This window comes from Girardinichthys multiradiatus, chromosome 22, assembly GCF_021462225.1.
Source record: "Girardinichthys multiradiatus isolate DD_20200921_A chromosome 22, DD_fGirMul_XY1, whole genome shotgun sequence".
NCBI classification, from domain to species: Eukaryota; Metazoa; Chordata; class Actinopteri; order Cyprinodontiformes; family Goodeidae; genus Girardinichthys; species Girardinichthys multiradiatus.
The window spans coordinates 29,518,262-29,537,087 of record NC_061814.1 but is presented as its reverse complement, the minus strand read 5'-3'; the positions used below and the strand labels follow the sequence as shown (position 1 = coordinate 29,537,087).

Here is an 18,826-nt window from a genome sequence, read left to right as displayed (position 1 = left end):
GGGTCCCACTGATGGTCATTGTTATACTAAAAACCACAATGATTGGGATACCTCCCTCTGTCAGACTGATTATAACCATTGGAAAAGAGAAGGGGTCATACAGGTAGCAGAAATGGAGGGTGTGTTTGCACCTCAACCATAACTGAGCCGGTTTAGGCTAAACCTGACTCCCCCTTACTCCATCCAACAGGGAGGGAAGAAGACGGAGGTAAAAAATAAGGAAGATAGCTCAGGATAAACTAAGCCACTCTAACTATAAGCTTTATAAAAAAGGAAAGTTTTAAGCCTAGCCTTAAAAGTAGACAGGGTGTCTGCCTCACGGACTAAAACTGGGAGCTGGTTCCACAGGAAAGGAGCCTGATTACTAAAGGATCTGCCTCCCATTCTACTTCTAGAGACTCTAGGAACCACCAGTAAACCTGCAGTCTGAGAACGAAGTGCTCTGTTAGGAACATATGGAGCAATCAGATCTCTGATGTATGATGGAGCTAAATCATTAAGGGCTTTATATGTGAGGAGGAGAATTTTAAATTCTATTCTGGATTTAACAGGGAGCCAATGAAGGGAAGCTAAAATAGGAGAAATGTAATCTCTCTTTTTAATTTTCATCAGAACTCTTGCTGCAGCATTTTGAATCAAATGAAGGCTTTTAACTGCATTTTGTGGACATCCTGATAGTAAAGAATTACAATAGTCCAGCCTTGAAGTAACAAATGCATGGACTAGTTTTTCAGCACACTCCTAGATAGGATATTTCTAATTTTGGCAATGTTCCGGAGATGAAAGAAGGACATCCTAGAAACCTGTTTAATATGGGATTTAAATGACATGTCCTGGTCAAAAATAACACCAAGGTTTTTTACTTTATTATCAGAGGTCAATTTAATGCCATCCAGGTTAAGTGATTGACTAAGCAGTCAATCAAGCCTTCATGGTAAAATGGCTGCTAGGAAACCACTGCTGAGGACAGGCAACAAGCAGAAGAGACTTGTTTGGGCTAAAGAACACAAGGAATGGACATTAGACCAGTGGAAATCTGTGCTTTGGTCTAATGAGTCCAAGTTTGAGATCTTTGGTTCCAACCACCGTGTCTTTGTGCGGCGTAGAAGAGGTGAACGGATGGACTCTACATGCCTGGTTCCCACCATGAAGCATGGAGGAGGAGGTGTGATGGTGGGGGGGTGACACTGTTGGGGATTTATTCAAAATTGAAGGCATACTGAACCAGCATGGCTACCACAGCATCTTTCAGCGGCATGCTATTCCATCCGGTTTGCGTTTAGTTGGACCATCATTTATTTTTCAACAGGACAATGACCCCAAACACACCTCCAGGTTGTGTAAGGGCTATTTAACCAAGAAGGAGAGTGATGGGGTGCTGCGCCAGATGACCTGGCCTCCACAGTCACCGGACCTGAACCCAATCAAGATGGTTTGAGGTGAGCTGGACCGCAGAGTGAAGGCAAAAGGGCCAACAAGTGCTAAGCATCTCTGGGAACTCCTTCAAGACTGTTGGAAAACCATTTCAGGTGACTACCTCTTGAAGCTCATCAACAGAATGCCAAGAGTGTGTGGAGCACTAATCAAAGCAAAAGGTGGCTACTTTGAAGAACCTAGAATATAAGACATATTTTCAGTTGCTTCACACTTTTTTGTTCAGTATATAATTCCACATGTGTTAATTCATAGTTTTGATGCCTTCAGTGTGAAGCTACAATTTTCATAATCATGAAAATAAAGAAAACTCTTTGAATGAGAAGGTGTGTCCAAACTTTTGGTTTGTACTGTACTGTAGGTGGATGCTGTTTACTAAATAGGTGACTTGTGATGACAATTGATTGCATTGGATTTTATTTAGGATAATCAGAGTGGTGGGGTAAAGATATAGCTGTATCCCACACATTTCAGATTGTTATTTATTTTACTTAATGGAAAACTATGCATTATTTTCCTTCTCATTAATTCTAATGTTTCTTCCACTTCATAATTATTCAATACTTTGTGATGGTTTATCGCATAAAAGACCAATTAAACACACTAAGATTTAGTGGCTGTAAGATGACAAAATGTGGAAAGGTTCAAGGCACTGCATATATGGTGCAGGCAGAGACATTAATAAATATTTAGTTACCGTATTTTCCGCACTATAAGGCGCACCGGATTATAAGGCGCACCTTCAATGAATGGCCTATTTTAGAACTTTTTTCATATATAGGGCGCACCGGATTATAAGGCGCATAGAATAGAAGCTACTGCAGTCAAACGTTTGACTGGGGTTGCGTTATGCATCCACTAGATGGAGCTGTGCTAAAGAGAATGTCGACAAAACAGTCAGATAAGTCAGTCAGTCAAACTTTATTAATACACTACAAACCAGCGTTCTGATAACTCCATTCACTCTCATGGTAAGGTCTCCTCTACATAGAAATCTATTGAATAGAGCCAACCGCACGTTAGGAATGCATTGGAGTCTATGAAGTTGAAGTTGAAATCAAACGTTAGTTAAAACGTGAAAGGGAACTTTTCCCTGATTCAGTAAACACGTAAAAGAAGCAGTTTGATGCACTAAATCAAACGTTAGTACATTCACAATATAGTAGCGTTAACTGTTGAATTCTCTCACTGCTGCTCTATTTCCATGTTCGACTGCGTAGCTGACAGCCTTGAGTTTTAACTCAGCATCGTAAGCGTGTCTCTTGAAAGGTGCAATTTTGGGGTCGTTATACACACACAAGTGGTGTTGGACTAGGAGTAAGCACAGTACAGGTGTTTACCGCTATTACTTCGGCGACGCCCCTGACTACGATAGCCGTAATGCTGCAAGCGGTGCGGCTTTGTAGTTTACCAGTCGTACTGAAACATTTTGACAGAGCGCCGTGTACAACCAGTATGGATCAACCAATTAACCAATTGATCCATATATAAGGCGCTCCGGATTACAAGGCGCACTGTCATTTTTTGAGAAAATTAATGGTTTTTAAGTGCGCCTTATAGTGCGGAAAATACGGTAATTAAAACATCAACAGGTAATCCAAACTATTAGTGTCACGGTGGTTATTTTTTTGGGTTGGTTATTACTGTATGTCAAGCATTTAAGCTCTGAGTATTGACATGCTACCTTGAGGGCCAGGTGGCCCAGGCTCTCCTGGTGAACCTGGTGATCCATCTTTGCCAGGGGGTCCCGGAGGTCCTTGGAAGGGTGAAGCTAAGATGCCAGCAGGTGTCTTCTGTCGAATGGCAGCATCAGACACTTTCTCTGCAAGGTAGGAAAATTATATTTTAAAAAAAGACTCCATAGATAAGACACTTGGAAGGTGACATACAGAGGAGGCATTAAAGTGAATGAAAACACATCAACTAAATCAAATGTCAGGCTATTTTTACCTTCAAAAATCCTCATCACTTCACTTTGGATAAAGATTTTGAGTTCCTCTGTAAAGCTGGGATCATCCTGTGTGAAGGGGGGATAAAAGATCACTTACTGAAGCATTTTAACTCAGGCAAGAAAGACTAAAAATTCATTTAAGAGACAACACAAGCTAAAACTTCATTCTCAGTCAAATGGCAGCAGTGGACATACAGTGAAGATTATAGTTATCATGGCATGACAATTAAATAGATAGTCCTCATGTATATATGCTCAAAAAAGTCCTCCAACAGACATTTTTGAAACCAAAAATGTCAAAACCCTCCAAAAATAGAGGGTTTTATACCCTTTAAAAATCATTCTTCCTCTCTCCACCTGAGATCTGAACTCCAACACAGCAAGAAATATTTACAGATTTAGCAAGGTATATCAAATTTGATACCATAACTCTCTAAAGTGGTATTACTTTATGTTCAGCAATACAGTGATGCACCCTGTGCCACGAAGGAATTGTGTTAGCTCTGTATGCCTCTAAAATATAGCAGGCTATTATAAAGACATATAATATAAAATATTATAACATCTAGAAATATTTTCACTGTGAAAAAGTCTATAAACTATTTACCAAAGCATAGTATAGTTACGATCATATTTGGAATAGGAACTTCAAGGTTAGATTGTCTGCATTCATTTGTGGATGATCACATTGGAGGAAGAGTTTATTCCTTCTAAGTCTGTAAAATGCATATCTTGCTCTGTTAGGGACTAACGTTTAACTGTGCAAATTGAGATGCTGAGATACTTTTTTATCCATATCATTTTTTTCTCCCCTTTATGTGGAAATGGAAACCTTTTTAAGTTTTTTTAATCAGAGATCTCTCAGCTACCCTGAAATCAAACTCAATAGGGCCGACCTTTATATAAAATTTGCAGGAAAAAAGTGTTTATTTACTTTTATTTTTAACATTCACTGTACTCTATACATCTATTTCTGAACATGTTAATTTATGGTTCGGACTCATAAAATGGAAAAAAAAAATACTCTCTAGTTATCAGCTTGTGGTGCTATTAGTAGCTTTCTCTCTGATCACAACAAATAGTAAACCTCACTGGTATCCAACACAGTCAAATTGGGTCTGATTCCCATGTGTGAGATCCAAATTCCAGAAGAAATAAAATAAAATACACAAATGGAGTAATAACACCACCCTAGGGAAAACATTTTTTATGTAAATATTAGAAATACATGTACTGGAATGTGCTTTTGTACTTGACATTTAATGTGTATAGTCTAAACTAGATAAGAGCCATTTCCTGCTATTAAAGCACACCTGCATTTGAAAAACATATTTTCTGTCTTTCCGTTCCTACGTTTTAAAGAGATGCCAGAGAAAGTGCCAGAGTTTTCTCCCTCTATACGGCAAACAGAGTAGCATTGTGCTACCCTCCCCCACCTATTGCTCTACGATGCTGGGAAACTGGCCCAATAACGCTTCTAGGCTTTTTTAACCTACAAGATAAATTATTATTGCTGGTCTTGAAAAAAACGGACAAAAATGAATTTGTTTTTTGTAATGCTGCTTTCAAACTATATTATATAGTATATATCACAAATAATAAGCTAGGAGCGACATGTTTGTTGAGCAGCTGACTGACTACAACAGAGAGCCTAACCAATCAACCAACAAATATCAGCTTGTTATTATGCTGCGACAGAATGGCAAAATTATAACACATTCTGTATATTAGCCAATTTATTCAAAAACTACTTTTGAATTTAGTTGGTTTTGCTCATGTTTTTGGTTAGAAATCAGCATAATTACAAGTAAGTGTTAATTATATCATTATTATAACTGTAATAATCAGTATGTTAGATTATTTTAGGAGCAGTGCCTTTTCTAAACTGCCTTAATACTTACACATCTTTATAAGTGTTATAAATAAATAGAAGATGAGATAAATACAAATTACCAAACAAAATTGGTAAAAATGATGACAAAGTATTTTTTTTTCTGTTTTAAACAAAAATCATGGAAAATATTTATAGCTAATAAACTGTACTTAAGGGATAAAAGGAATGTGTAAGTCAGCATTTACATTTATTCTGGGCTCTTCTCAAGTCATGTAAAATAAAAACAGGGCCTGCAATTTTTGTAGTTTCTTCAGCAATTTTTGTAGTTTCTTCAGCCAAACTCCTAAACATTTTTGCTGCTCTCCTTCCTGCAGTTCAAGTTGTGTTAAAGCTGCTGCTACTCTGCAGGGCGCACAAAGGTAATGGAAGAGAAGTGAGTTCTAACACTGTGAATGGTCTGGCAAACCCCAAACAAAAAAGAGCTGTTTTGACCAAAAACATCAGCTTCCAAAGCTGAGAAGAAGCCAGTATGGGAGTCACAGTTATACAGCCAAAACACAAACCCTGACTTTGAACTACAGACAAAAATTACTTCAGATGAATACATGGATGGGATGTGAATGAGAAAATATAGCCAAATGCTCATGTTTTTAGATCATTTCTATATATATATTTTTTACCTGTAAACCTCTTCTGCTGTGGTATACAGCTAAACTAACAAAAACGCTTTAAGAAAATAGTTCTTTACTCATCTGCATACAGTACATGTTGTTTCAGTCAAAGGACTTTCAGTCACAACTTAATGTCAGTCAGCAGAACTGTTCTCAACTGCATTGCTTTCCAGGGCAGCATTCATAACAATAGGCTCCAATGTTGCATTCAAAACAGGTTTTCATCACTTTGAATGTTATATAACTACAGTGAGTGCACAGTAAAATGTCTGTGACAGATGGAGGTGTTTTCTCCGCTCTGCAGAGCTCTTGGCACGCCCACATATCTCTGTCTTTCCCTCTGTTTCCGACTCTCTCCTGCTTTGACCTTCTGTTATGCCTAGATGATTGGGAGTGGGAAGCGTTGAGCAGAGAATGAACAGCGGGCTCCCTTGCTCAGCTATGTTTGATGTTTCATGCAGAAAGCTGTAGATACATTGCTTTCCATCCTGGCAGGATGAACTAAACTAGTTACACAAACTGCAGTATCCTGTCATATGATTTTAATTATATGGGTGGAACATCTTTTCATGCAAAAACATTTGCAGTTTTGCTACTTACCAGAAGTTTTACACTTCCTAATTGTCCTGGGGGGCCAGGATCTCCTTTTTCACCTTGTGGTCCCATCGGTCCAACCAGGCCAGGTTCTCCTATGCGACCCCTCTCGCCTTGAACACCCCTTTCTCCAGGAATGCCTGGATCACCCTGTGTTAAAAAGAAGGCCCTGCTGTTTCTAAATTTGTCTGTGCAAACTCACCTGTACAAATATCAATGCAATCTCCATCCAACATGTGTATGTGCTACACCTAGACTGATGAGGTTTTTCCCAGCCGAGACTGATTTGTGGTTTTCTTTGAGGTCTGGACTGAACTTTCCAATTTTGACAAATTCTGACTTTTCTAAGCACTGGAACACATGAAAGATATATGTGCTGTATTGACTGATACATTTATTTAAGTGTCATGCAGCTTTGGTGCCCAGCCTACATGGGCTTATAAGACACTCATACAAAACAAGATCATCACATACAAATCACATGCTCCACAAAAATGTCGTTACATTTTTAAATTCGAGCTACGTGGCTCTTCAAATATATGTAACAAATGCAAAGATTCCACCACACTAAGGTCACGAAAAACAAAAACTTTCTCCTCTTCAGAGAATGCTTTATATCTACCCACTTCCAATGCCAGAGGTAGGCTATCAGTTCTGATCTAGGCACAAAGGGATCACTGTTTTTGTGATAAATAAAATTTTACATAGGGTTCAGTCCAATACTTTTCCTTAAACTAAATATAGTTTCTCAGTTTTGTCTTCCTACAAACATCCTGTTTCCATTGTTTTTTAAACTCATTAAAAATAATTTGTTTTAAGAAATTAAGGTAGCGCTGCAATTTATTCATGTACAGTAAATATAGTTTAAATCAAAAGTGACTAATAATGTGGCAATTTCATTAGCCCAGGGATAATTATTTGAACAATCCCATGTAAAAATCTTCTTGGTCAGCCTATTATCTTGCAGCTGAGTGAGACAGGTCCATAAACGAAGCATCTCCAGTCTTTGCTTTATAGAGCAAGGTTCCCATCCCATGTCACACTCAACCGCAAATTAGGCAGTGAACTTGTGAACACCTAAGAAGCATCTAACAGCTCTATTCTTAAGAGTGCTGATATGTTTAATTTCCTCAAAGCCCCAGACACCAGCAGCACACAATAAAATAGGGCTAACCATTGAATCAATAATCAAAAAGCTGTAAGTTCTGTGATAGAGGTACATAGAGATAGAGTTGTCTTGCATCAAACCTATAAAGGCAATGAAAATTGCTCCATTATGTATCCTGCGAACAGTCCCATCTAGGGCCGATTTTCAGCTCATTTACCACCAATGTGGGCCCCATATGTAAATGTTTCTTTAGTTGCTGACATCACTGTCGCCCCAACATTAAAGCCTGATACTCTCCCTGAATATGCCATGGGATATGACCCCTTTATTTTTTGTGTCAATGTTTTTCGCCAGTCCTGCAGTTTTTCTGTCAGCTGAAAAGTTTAAAGTCTATTTTTTTCTCCTCTATTAGCTACATTTGAAAAACGAATACTGCATTACTGTGGCAAAGCCTGACAAACACAAAGGAAAACTGCACTAAGCGTTAAATGTCCCTTTTTCCGGTGCTTATGTGCTTGTGGGGATTAGTAATATTTGTGCTGAAATGCACATTCATTGTGGCTTTCATTACCATTTCATGAACACGTTTTATGCATTGGTGAGTCATAAACCAAAGTCTATTTAGGAGAAGAGCGTGATGCTACTTACACGTTCACCTTTGGATCCTCTGTCACCTGTTGCACCTGTGGAGCCCTTTGAAAAAAACAAAAACAAAAAAAAACTTTAAGACTGCAGCAGAAAAGCAAAATTCATAAAATATTAACAGTAGCAGGCATTTGTTCTTTTCTATGGAACCAGTGAACATCTAAATCCTCCAAATTTAGAGATGCACAGAGAAATTGGCTGGTGACAGTAATCTTGTAATTTTAGACATTTTACACACTATGATAAGGATTAGCCAGTCGGACTCAAAAAATCTGCTCTTATTCCGATCAGTGAAGGCAACATGCATGAGTGCTGCAGTTGCACTAACTGAAAGTTGCTACTGGTGACTTTGCTAATTTTCAGTGAGGTGTTGAAAATTGAGGTCAGAAGAAGATCAAAAGGTGTAGGAAGCTTCTAAAAAAGACATTGTTTTATAGTTTCATTGTTTGCTCAGTTTCATCTTTTTGAGAAGTTGCTGGATTTGGAAATGTTAGCTGTCTTTTGAATAAAAACAACCCTTAACCTGGACTAAGTCAACAGGAAAAACACAGAGACGACTGTTTGTTTAGTAATGCTAACCCTACCAATGGTGCTAATTCTAAATATAAGATGCAGTTTTTAAAGTGAACTCTGTAAACATGTTGTGTTTTTTTAAGTATTAGTGAAACTGTATTTAATTTTAATGCTGTGCAAAGTTGACTGCTTTCTCAGACACAAATCAATGCTTCTGCTTATGTAAATAACAAATAATTGTGGATTTAAGGCTTCTGTAGAGTTTAAAACGACAAATTAGTTAAACATATAACAGCAAATCAGAGCTTTTCTCTCTCAAATATTAATTTGTGCAGGAGGTCGAGAGATATCGACTAGAAATAGTCAGGCTTGCCTCCACGCACAGCGTGGGCTCTGGAACCCATCTCCTTGAGAGGGGTTGGACTCTCTTCTACTCTGGAGTGGCCCACGGGGAAAGGCGGCGGGCTGGTGTGGGTTTGCTTGTTGCCCCCCAGCTCAGCCGTCTAGTGTTGGGGTTTACCCCAGTGGATGAGAGGGTCGTATCCCTGAGCCTTCGGGTTGGGGAGAGGTCTCTGACTATCATTTCAGCCTATGGGCCGAGTGGTAGTGCAGAGTACCCGGCCTTCTTGGCGTCCCTGTCGGGGGTGCTGGATAGTGCCCCTCCCGGGGACTCCATTATTCTGCTGGGGGACTTCAACGCCCACGTGGGGAACGACAGTGACACCTGGAGAGGCGTGATCGGGAGGAATGGCCTCCCCGATCTGAATCCGAGTGGTGTTTTGTTATTGGACTTCTGTGCTAGTCCCGGATTGTCCATAACGAACACCATGTTCAAACATAAGGGTGTCCATCAGTGCACTTGGCACCAGGACACCCTAGGCAGGAGGTCGATGATCGACTTTTTTGTCGTATCATCAGACCTTCGGCCGCATGTTTTGGACACTCGGGTGAAGAGAGGGGCTGAGCTGTCCACTGATCATCACCTGGTGGTGAGTTGGATCCGCTGGAGGAGGAGAAAACCAGACAGACTTGGCAGGCCCAAGCGCATAGTGAGGGTCTGCTGGGAACGCCTGGCGGAGCCCTCGGCCAGGGATGTATTCAACTCCCACCTCCGGGAGAGCTTCGACCAGATCCCGGGGGATGTTGGAGACATAGAGTATGAGTGGACCATGTTCTCCGCATCTATTGTCGATGCTACTGCCCATAGCTGCGGCCGTAAGGTCTGCGGTGCCTGTCGTGGCGGCAATCCCAGAACCCGGTGGTGGACACCGGCAGTAAGGGATGCTGTTAAGCTGAATAAGGAGTCCTATCGGCTGTGGTTGGCTTGTGGGACTCCTGAGGCGGCTGACGGGTACCGTGAGGCCAAGCGTGCTGCGGCCCGGGCTGTGGCAGAGGCAAAAACTCGGGCCTGGGAGGAGTTCGGTGAGGCCATGGAGAAGGACTACCGGTTGGCCTCGAAGCGATTCTGGCAAACCGTCCGGCACCTCAGGAGGGGGAAGCAGTGCTTTGCCAACACTGTTTATAGTGGGGCCAGGGGACTGCTGATCTCGACTGAGGACATTATCGGGCGGTGGAAGGAGTACTTCGAGGATCTCCTCAATCCTGCCATCACGCATTCCGTGGTGGAAACAGAGGCTGGGGACCCGGGGTTGGACTCTTTCATCACCCAGGCTGAAGTCACCGAGGTGGTTAAAAAGCTCCGTGGTGGCAAGGCTTCGGGGGTGGATGAGATCCGCCCTGAGTACCTCAAGTCTCTGGATGTTGTAAGGCTGTCATGTTTGACACGCCTCTTCAACATTGCGTGGCGGTCGGGGACAGTGCCTCTGGACTGGCAGACTGGGGTGGTGGTCCCCCTTTATAAGAAGGGGGACCGGAGGATGTGTTCCAACTACAGGGGGATCACACTCCTCAGCCTCCCTGGTAAGGCCTACACCAGGGTATTGGAGAGGAGAGTCTGGCCGATAGTTGAACCCCGGCTTCAGGAGCAGCAGAGTGGTTTCCGTCCCGACCGTAGAACACTGGACCAGCTCTATACCCTCTACAGGGTGCTCGAGGGTTCATGGGAGTTTGCCCAACCGGTTCACGTGTGTTTTGTGGACCTGGAGAAAGCATTCGACTGTGTCCTTCGTGATGCCCTGTGGGGGGTGCTCCAGGAGTATGGAATCGGGGGCCCTTTATTAGGGGCCATCCGGTTCCTGTACGAGCGGAGCAGGAGTTTGGTCCGCATTGCCGGCACTAAGTCGGACCTGTTCCCAGTGCATGTTGGACTCCGGCAGGGCTGCCCTTTGTCGCCGGTCCTGTTCATAACTTGTATGGACAGGATTTCTAGACGCAGCCAAGGGCCGGAGGGGGTCTGGTTTGGGGACCAGTGAATTTCGTCTCTTCTTTTTGCGGATGACGTGGTCCTGCTGGCCCCCTCTAGCCAAGACCTACAGCATGCGCTGTGGCGGTTCGCAGCCGAGTGTGAAGCGGCTGGGATGAAGATCAGCTCCTCCAAGTCCGAGGCCATGGTACTCGACCGGAAAAGGGTGGCTTGTCCTCTTCAGGTTGGAGGGGAGTTCCTGCCTCAAGTGGAGGAGTTTAAGTATCTCGGGGTCTTGTTCACGAGTGAGGGAAGAATGGAGCGGGAGATCGACAGACGGATCGGTGCGGCTGCCACATTAATGGGGGCGCTGTGCCGGTCCGTTGTGGTGAAGAGAGAGCTGAGCCGAAAAGCAAAGCTCTCAATTTACTGGTCGGTCTACGTTCCTACCCTCACCTATGGCCATGAACTTTGGGTCATGACCGAAAGAACGAGATCCCGGATACAAGCGGCTGAAATGAGCTTCCTCCATAGGGTGGCCGGGCACTCCCTTAGAGATAGGGTGAGGAGCTCGGCCATCCGGGAGGGGCTCGGAGTAGAGCCGCTGCTCCTCCACATCGAGAGGAGCCAGTTGAGGTGGCTCGGGCATCTATACCGGATGCCTCCTGGACGCCTTCCTCGGGAGGTGTTCCAGGCACGTCCCACCGGGAGGAGGCCCAGGGGACGGCCCAGGACACGCTGGAGGGACTATGTCTCTCGGCTGGCCTGGGAACGCCTTGGGCTCCCCCTGGAGGAACTGGAGGAGGTGTCTGGAGAGAGGGACGTCTGGGCGTCTCTGCTGAGTCTGCTGCCCCCGCGACCCGGTCCTGGATAAGCGGAAGACGACGAACGAACGAACGATATTAATTTGGACACACTTGTAACATTTTTTGAAATGATCTGCCAAAACAACCCCAAAAAAACCAGAATATCGTGTTATATGGTGCACATTACATTTTCAAGGGTGCAAAAAAAAGAAAAAGGTATGCTTTAATTCTGTTGTGTTGGGTTTTATTTATAAATGGCTCTGTCCTATTACCTGGATACTCAAGGTTTGGCTTTTTACCGGGGCTTTTTTTAAAAATAAATCATTATTTTATGTTCCTTTAAATATTTTATTCTGTTTATTTTTCCATTTATTTCGAAAGTAAAAAAACATTTTATTGTAATTTTATTTTTCAAGCGAAACTGGAATTGGCTAACACTGGTGTGGCAGGTCAGAGCTTTACAAAACAGGTTTTTAGAAATTGGGTACAAAATCTCTGATTGGTGAATTATCATGCAAATTCATTCAGGTATTTTTAGAAAAACACCAATAAACCTTTTTCTGAATTGTATCACTTTAACAAATGTACACACTTTTCAGATGACTGTGTGTGTTGACTACCTTAAACTCTCCTTAAGTTGTACTACTTGTATAATATTTCTCAGTAAAGTGTTTCACCTTCTGCAATGTCACGGCTCTTCTGCATCACCCTTGTTTTGTTTGACAAAGGCCACCAGCTGTCGTTACTGTACGGATGAGCTGCAAGGAAAATACCTGTCTCCGGCTTCGTGTCACAACATCTTGAGTCATCTGTTCCCCTTCCTGTCACTCCTCATTGCTTCCTTTTACTTTGCTCACAGCATTACCTCGGGGAGCATCTTTGTACCAATTTCCCGCTGGATTACAGGAGGCACGCAAAAGACATGATATCTGGCATGATGTGGCTTTAAAGCGGGCGCCGCTTCCCGGTGCCATTCTCCCCTGCCTGCTTTAATCTGCGGTACGTCGTATTCCCCGCTGCCTGATGGGAAGCTTAAATCTATCATCTTGCCCACTGAAATGTGCTTCCCCGAGCATTATATTGAAGCTCAAAGCAGTGAGCAAGCAATCTATGCAGATGAGAAAAGCCACCTACTAGATGGCACTGTTGTTCCACCATAATGACAGCCTTATGTAGATGGCCTCAGTGGAAGGCATATATATATATATATATATATATATATATATATATATATAATAGTGGAGGAATATTAAATAAGAAAAGAACAAACAATAAGCCTTTGAGCCTGCCATTTAAGTGTAAGATGAAAAACATCTTGTATATCTGGGCAAAACAGTAATAACCACAATCAGTCAAGTTTGGGTCTTGGATCATATAATAATATTATATGATTATTATTTATTATTATATGATATGATATTATATAATATGATATTAATAATATTATCTGCTTAAATAGCCATTCCACACATATTATGTGTGGAATGGCAATTTAAGCAGATCCGTTCTGCATCCTGCAGGACCATTCTGTATTCATGAAGTAAACATCATATAATGAATTTGATCAGCCATCTAAAAGCAGATTTTTTTTGCTGGATTTGTTTCAGTTTTACCCAAGTTCACCAAGTGAAAAAATACATCATTAATTTGAAGTGTCTAACACCCTCTATTACAAACATTTCATCATTGTTTGAAAGCATTAACTGTATCATTTGGGTAAAAGGAATAAAAGTCAACAAAGCCTTAAACCTGCAGGATTCTATTTAGTTTCTATCGTTTAAATCTCAAATATGCAAATTGGTTTAATGCAGTCAGCACGCTGTAGCCAAAGGGGGGGATAAAAATCTGCTGTGCCATCTCTCTGTAGCCTGGCTGATGTAAAGCACTTTCTATAAGGGGATTTGCAGCAACTCACCTTATATCCAGGAGTTCCATCTTTTCCTGGCCTGCCCTGCTCAGGAACCGCAACACAAACAAAGACGTTTGTATCAGCTCCCACTTTCGATCGGATCAGCACTGTTGCACTCCTAGTAATCTCCACAGTTAATGAGATATCTCAACTGAGGGATAATGATCCTGATTGCTGAGTGAACACTGTTCCATTGTGCACTTACAGGGAAAATTAAAGAAACTATCTCTGAAGGTAATTACATAGAGAAATGGGGGAATATAATCATCTACAGGACAAGTGGTAGATAACATACGTATTTCATCCATATTGTCCTTGAATCATGTTGGCCTCTGTGTACACAAAGCTAGACTCAAGAATGAATCTACAAGCATAAAGGTGCATGGACATTACTGTAGGATGTACTGATTATAAAAGTTTCATCCTTACAGGAACACCTTGGGGTCCCTCGGGTCCAGGGAATCCGGTTTCTCCAATAGGCCCCCTCTCACCCTGTTGGAGAAGAGAGACAGTGAGAGTATCAATCTGCAGTGACAAAGGGATGATGCATGGATTGACAGTTCAAAGGGAGTTAGAGGCAGCAGCTCACCGGCTCTCCTGGGATCCCTGGCTCTCCGCGAGTGCCGGGCTTCCCCTGTCAATCACAGAGATAATAGGAAGAAAACATGCCTTGTTTGATAGGTCCTCACTAGTGTCGTATCTGTGGCCTCCCATTTATAATATAGCTGCACCATAATCCTCTACACACTCCAGAGGGTTACAGTATTCTTAGACAAAGTGGTGTAGTGTTTACAGACTTATGTATTAAAATATGCCAGTCAATTCTTCATGGAAACACAGCTGAACTGCTGCCAGTAGAGGACTTCAACAAGACAGATGACATATCACAAAGAAGTATGACTTAAAAAAGAAAAAAGAATTATAACACGAATGACATTAAATACTTACTGGAGGACCTGATATCCCGGGAGGGCCAGGCAGACCAGTATCACCCTGAAAAGATCAGGGAGATAATAGAGAAATGACTCAAAAAGTTGTATATAAACATGTCATAGTCAGTAGATACATTAAATACAGTGGAAACGGTATCCTTTCAACCTTCTTATATGTTCTGATGTTATAACAACAAGCTGAAAAATGATTAACTGGGACTTTATATGACAGACTAAGACAAAGTAAAGCACAACTGTGAAGTGAAAGGAAAATGATACAGTGTTTTCAAAATCTTTCATAAATAAATGCATTTGTATTCAGCTCCACAAGTCAATACTTTGTAGATACCACTTTTCTCTTACATAACAGCCACAGTCCTTTGGAGTATGTCTCTATCTGCACTGCACAATTTAAAGGTAGATTTCTGCCCATTCTTCTTTGCAAAGGTTTAGAGGTTAATGTTCCAAAATGTGAAAAAGTTCAAGGCAAATAAATACTTTTATAAGGCACAGTAGAAGACACTGCCCATACATGTGGAGTGAATACCATTGTAAAACCATCGAAGTTAAATTAAACAAATGCAGAGGGAGATAAAAAAAAAGGCTAAAACTTCTCTACAATCCACTTAGATGCAAAGATTACGTTTAAGCAAGCATTTTTCTTTCTTTTTATAGAGCTAACACTTATGTGCATATGCCAAACCTCTGACAGTATTTCCTAGAAGGAAAAATATCCCACGAGGTTACAGAAACTGATATATTTCAGTCTCACAAACTCTCCACACAGCTTACAGTCAAACACTGCCAATCACATAAAGTTATATGCTGGCTACATCCAGACCCGTTTTCAAGAAAATGCATCTACACTAGTGCTTGCAATTCACTGTGCAGATTGTTAGCCATTACATTAATGCCTTAGCTCCAAATTGCAGTATATCCTCTTTGGAAATGTCGACCTGAAATTCCTCCAGGCAATATTTAAACAGAAACACAATAAATTGAATTTCTCTAAAAAAAACATTTAGTTTTCCTCAAGCTGCTTCATAACTTTAACTAGCACCTATACTGTTCACTGTGCCAAGCATTTTTATTCTTCAAAGATGGATACCTCCTTTCACAAAGAATCTCCTTAGCTTTGTATAATGAGAATGCTCCAGAGAGAATGCACTTTTCCACATGCTGCAATCAGGGGACGCTCACTTATGGGAGAGAAACGGCTCTGTTGCCTACCTTGGCACCAGGAAGCCCTTCGAGCCCGGGTAAACCCATGGGTCCTGGTTCCCCCTGTGAGAGAAAAACACACCACCTGTTGTGTCAGGCTGAAGAGGTCAATAATAATGTAGACTAAGAGTTGTTGCTTCCCCCCTATTTGGCAGTCAAGGATGGTGCTGTTTTTATCTCACATTCCCCAAATGCAGCAACGTTGGCAGCAAGCATAATTATACCGCTATATGTAAATGCATAAAACTGAATTTACATAAACAAGCAAATATAAACTGTAGTTAGAGTATTGAAAATAAGTATTTGCCCACCTATAAATGTACATATTTATTTATTGATTTAGTTGTCAGGTATGTTTTGGACCATCAAATAAATTTTTATATCAGACAAAGATTCAGTAAATTCAGTTTTCAAATGATGATTTAATATCTTCAGGGAAAAAACAATCCAAACCAACCTGATCCTATGTGAAAAAGCAATAGCCCACTAAGCCTAATAACTGGTCATGCCACATCTGGTGGCAAGGACTGTCAATGAGTCTTTTACATTGCCATGAAGGAGTTTCGACTCAGTCTCCCTTGCAAAACTGTTTCATTGTAGAACAACCTGTTTAAGGAAATGCTATAGCATCTCAATCGGATTTAGGTCGAGACTTTGTCTAGGCCACTCCAAAACCTTCATTTTATTTTTTTTAGCCATTTAGTGGTTAACTTGCTGGTGCCCTTTGAATCATTTTCCATTAAGATTTTCGTGGCAAATATTAGACAGTGCTTTGTGTTCTTTTGGTCACAGTTTTTCATCTGAGAACTTTCCCATCAATTCCATTTTTGCCCAGTCTCTCTATTATTGTTGAATCATGAACAGTAAACTTAACTGAGGCAAATAAGGCCTGTAGTAATTTTGATGTTGGTCTTTTGTGACTACCTGGATAAGTTGTCACTGCACTCTTTGCTTCTTTTGTGTTCTTGAATTTCTTTCAATCACACCAGGTTGTGTTGGGTTTTGAGATCTTTCAGCCTACTTCATGTTGTCAGACATGTTCTATTTAAGTGTTCTGTTGCTTCTCATGGTCTGGCACTATGAAGGACAAAGTGTGGCTGGTACAAATAAAATCATAATTTGAAAACTGCATTTAACAAGAAACCAGGTTATCTTGGATTGATATTAAAATATGTTTGATAATCTAAAACATGTAACCTGCAAAAGTAGAAGAAATCTCTAAGAGGGCAAAATGTCTCACAGCACTCTTTGTTCCATTTGCCTGGTTATTTATATTTATATCTATGCATAATTTTTCACTGAATTTTACACAGAAACAACATTACTAGATCTCTCTCTCTCATCTTGATGTTGTTAGTCCTCAATTGATGCATGTCTCTATGTATCAGTTAGTTTCACAAAGCCCTGGGAAAACAGCTTCAAATGTTCTAATGCACATACTGTTACAGCATTCGGCTACAGAACCATTAAAAGGAAAAAAAAAGCCCCATTTTACAATAGGACTTTCTTCTGCTCTAAAAATAGAGACCCATTCTCCATTCTTGAGCAAGTGATGGCCTCTATCTACCTCATCTTGCTCAGGCTGCCATGGAGAAACGTCATTACACAGAACAGAGAAGCAACCGGTGCTGACATAGATGAATTGTCTGGGTAATTGTCACACATGCAGATTGTCACGAATAAGCTATTGTGGCTAACAGGAAGAAGAAGGAGAGTGGACAAGCCAGAGGATCAGCTGTGAGACGGATTGGGGCAATTCCAGCATGGCTCTGTAGCTGGTCGTCGCAATTTATTAGGATGTCAAATTAACATTCTGGTGAAAAATCACTGGGCAATGAACACAATGAAAAATGCAATTGGTCCCATGAGGATGAGGAATTCAGGGTGACGGCAGAAAAGTCAAGTTGGTTCCATGTCTGTGTGGATTGTGAATGGATTGTTTTCCCAATTTAGTACAAAAGCAAGAGGTGAGGAGCACATTTCAAATGCAGTACGTGCTTCTGGGTTCCCACTGGCAAGACAATATGTTACAAAGGCTTCATATTTGTTGTAGACAAGGTAATTTCTTTTTTTTTTTGTTGTACATTGGGGTTCCACTGAGACATGTTAAGCACTCAGGCTCGAGGCTTTATTGACTTGTGTTATACATTGGAAAACCAGAAAGATAATGATAAAAAGCATCTCTGAATTCTCTTTGTGTGTGCTATATATATATAAAAAATAAACATTTCGGAAGGAACAGCTTCTACTCACGACAGGTCCTTCATCTCCTTCTGGACCCTTAAGAGAGAAAAAAGACAAAAAAGACACATTAGTGCCATAGATGTGACAACCAGAATCATAAAACGTCAAAAGACAATCGGAAATGACATGTAGCTATAGATTATTGTAGGTGAAATTCATACTATTTATTATAGCTTTATTTTCCCCCAAATGTGTCTGGCTGTAAATGATGACAATACTGCAATTGTGTTTCAGGTAAAGATTACACAATCCACTGTGGTTCTGATAGAGGGTTTACATACCCAGGCCACATTTTTCTAATAAAAAAAGAAAAACCTGATAAATTGTCTGTCTTGTCCCTCTTAACACTGATGAGGAAGCTCTCTTATTGATTGCTCCTGAGGAGCTGCTGGACTGTGATAGACGCAGCACAGGCTAAAGTGTTAAGATTTAGCTGTAGTGCATGCGCATTGTGCACCGGGGGACAGCACAACATCTGCTTTTTGTCCCCTAGTTAAGTGTTCGTTTTAGCGAATGGATGCCTGCAGGGCTGGTGACTGAACATCTCTCTGTACTGGACATGATTACAAACTGCCTGATAAGGCGGAAGGAGGGTGGAAGCGATAAGCAAATTGGGCCACTTCGACTCCGTGCAGAGCATGTAAACTTCTAAAGTTGATTTT

At 41.3% G+C, this 18,826-nt stretch overlaps 1 protein-coding gene across 3 annotated transcripts in view; it reads right to left on the bottom strand.

Annotated features, from left to right (window-relative positions):
* The window catches only part of LOC124858692 (collagen alpha-1(XIX) chain-like), a 176,496-nt gene that overhangs the window by 18,513 nt on the left and 139,157 nt on the right, over window positions 1–18,826 (bottom strand). For all 3 annotated transcript variants that reach the window (XM_047350828.1, XM_047350829.1, XM_047350830.1), the window contains 10 exons: window positions 18,174–18,200; window positions 15,930–15,983; window positions 14,716–14,760; window positions 14,357–14,401; window positions 14,197–14,259; window positions 13,774–13,809; window positions 8,241–8,285; window positions 6,491–6,634; window positions 3,385–3,451; window positions 3,119–3,256 (listed from right to left, as the gene is read on the bottom strand). In XM_047350828.1, coding sequence (XP_047206784.1) covers window positions 3,119–3,256; window positions 3,385–3,451; window positions 6,491–6,634; window positions 8,241–8,285; window positions 13,774–13,809; window positions 14,197–14,259; window positions 14,357–14,401; window positions 14,716–14,760; window positions 15,930–15,983; window positions 18,174–18,200 — 664 coding nt within the window. The remainder of the gene's footprint in view (window positions 1–3,118; window positions 3,257–3,384; window positions 3,452–6,490; window positions 6,635–8,240; window positions 8,286–13,773; window positions 13,810–14,196; window positions 14,260–14,356; window positions 14,402–14,715; window positions 14,761–15,929; window positions 15,984–18,173; window positions 18,201–18,826) is intronic.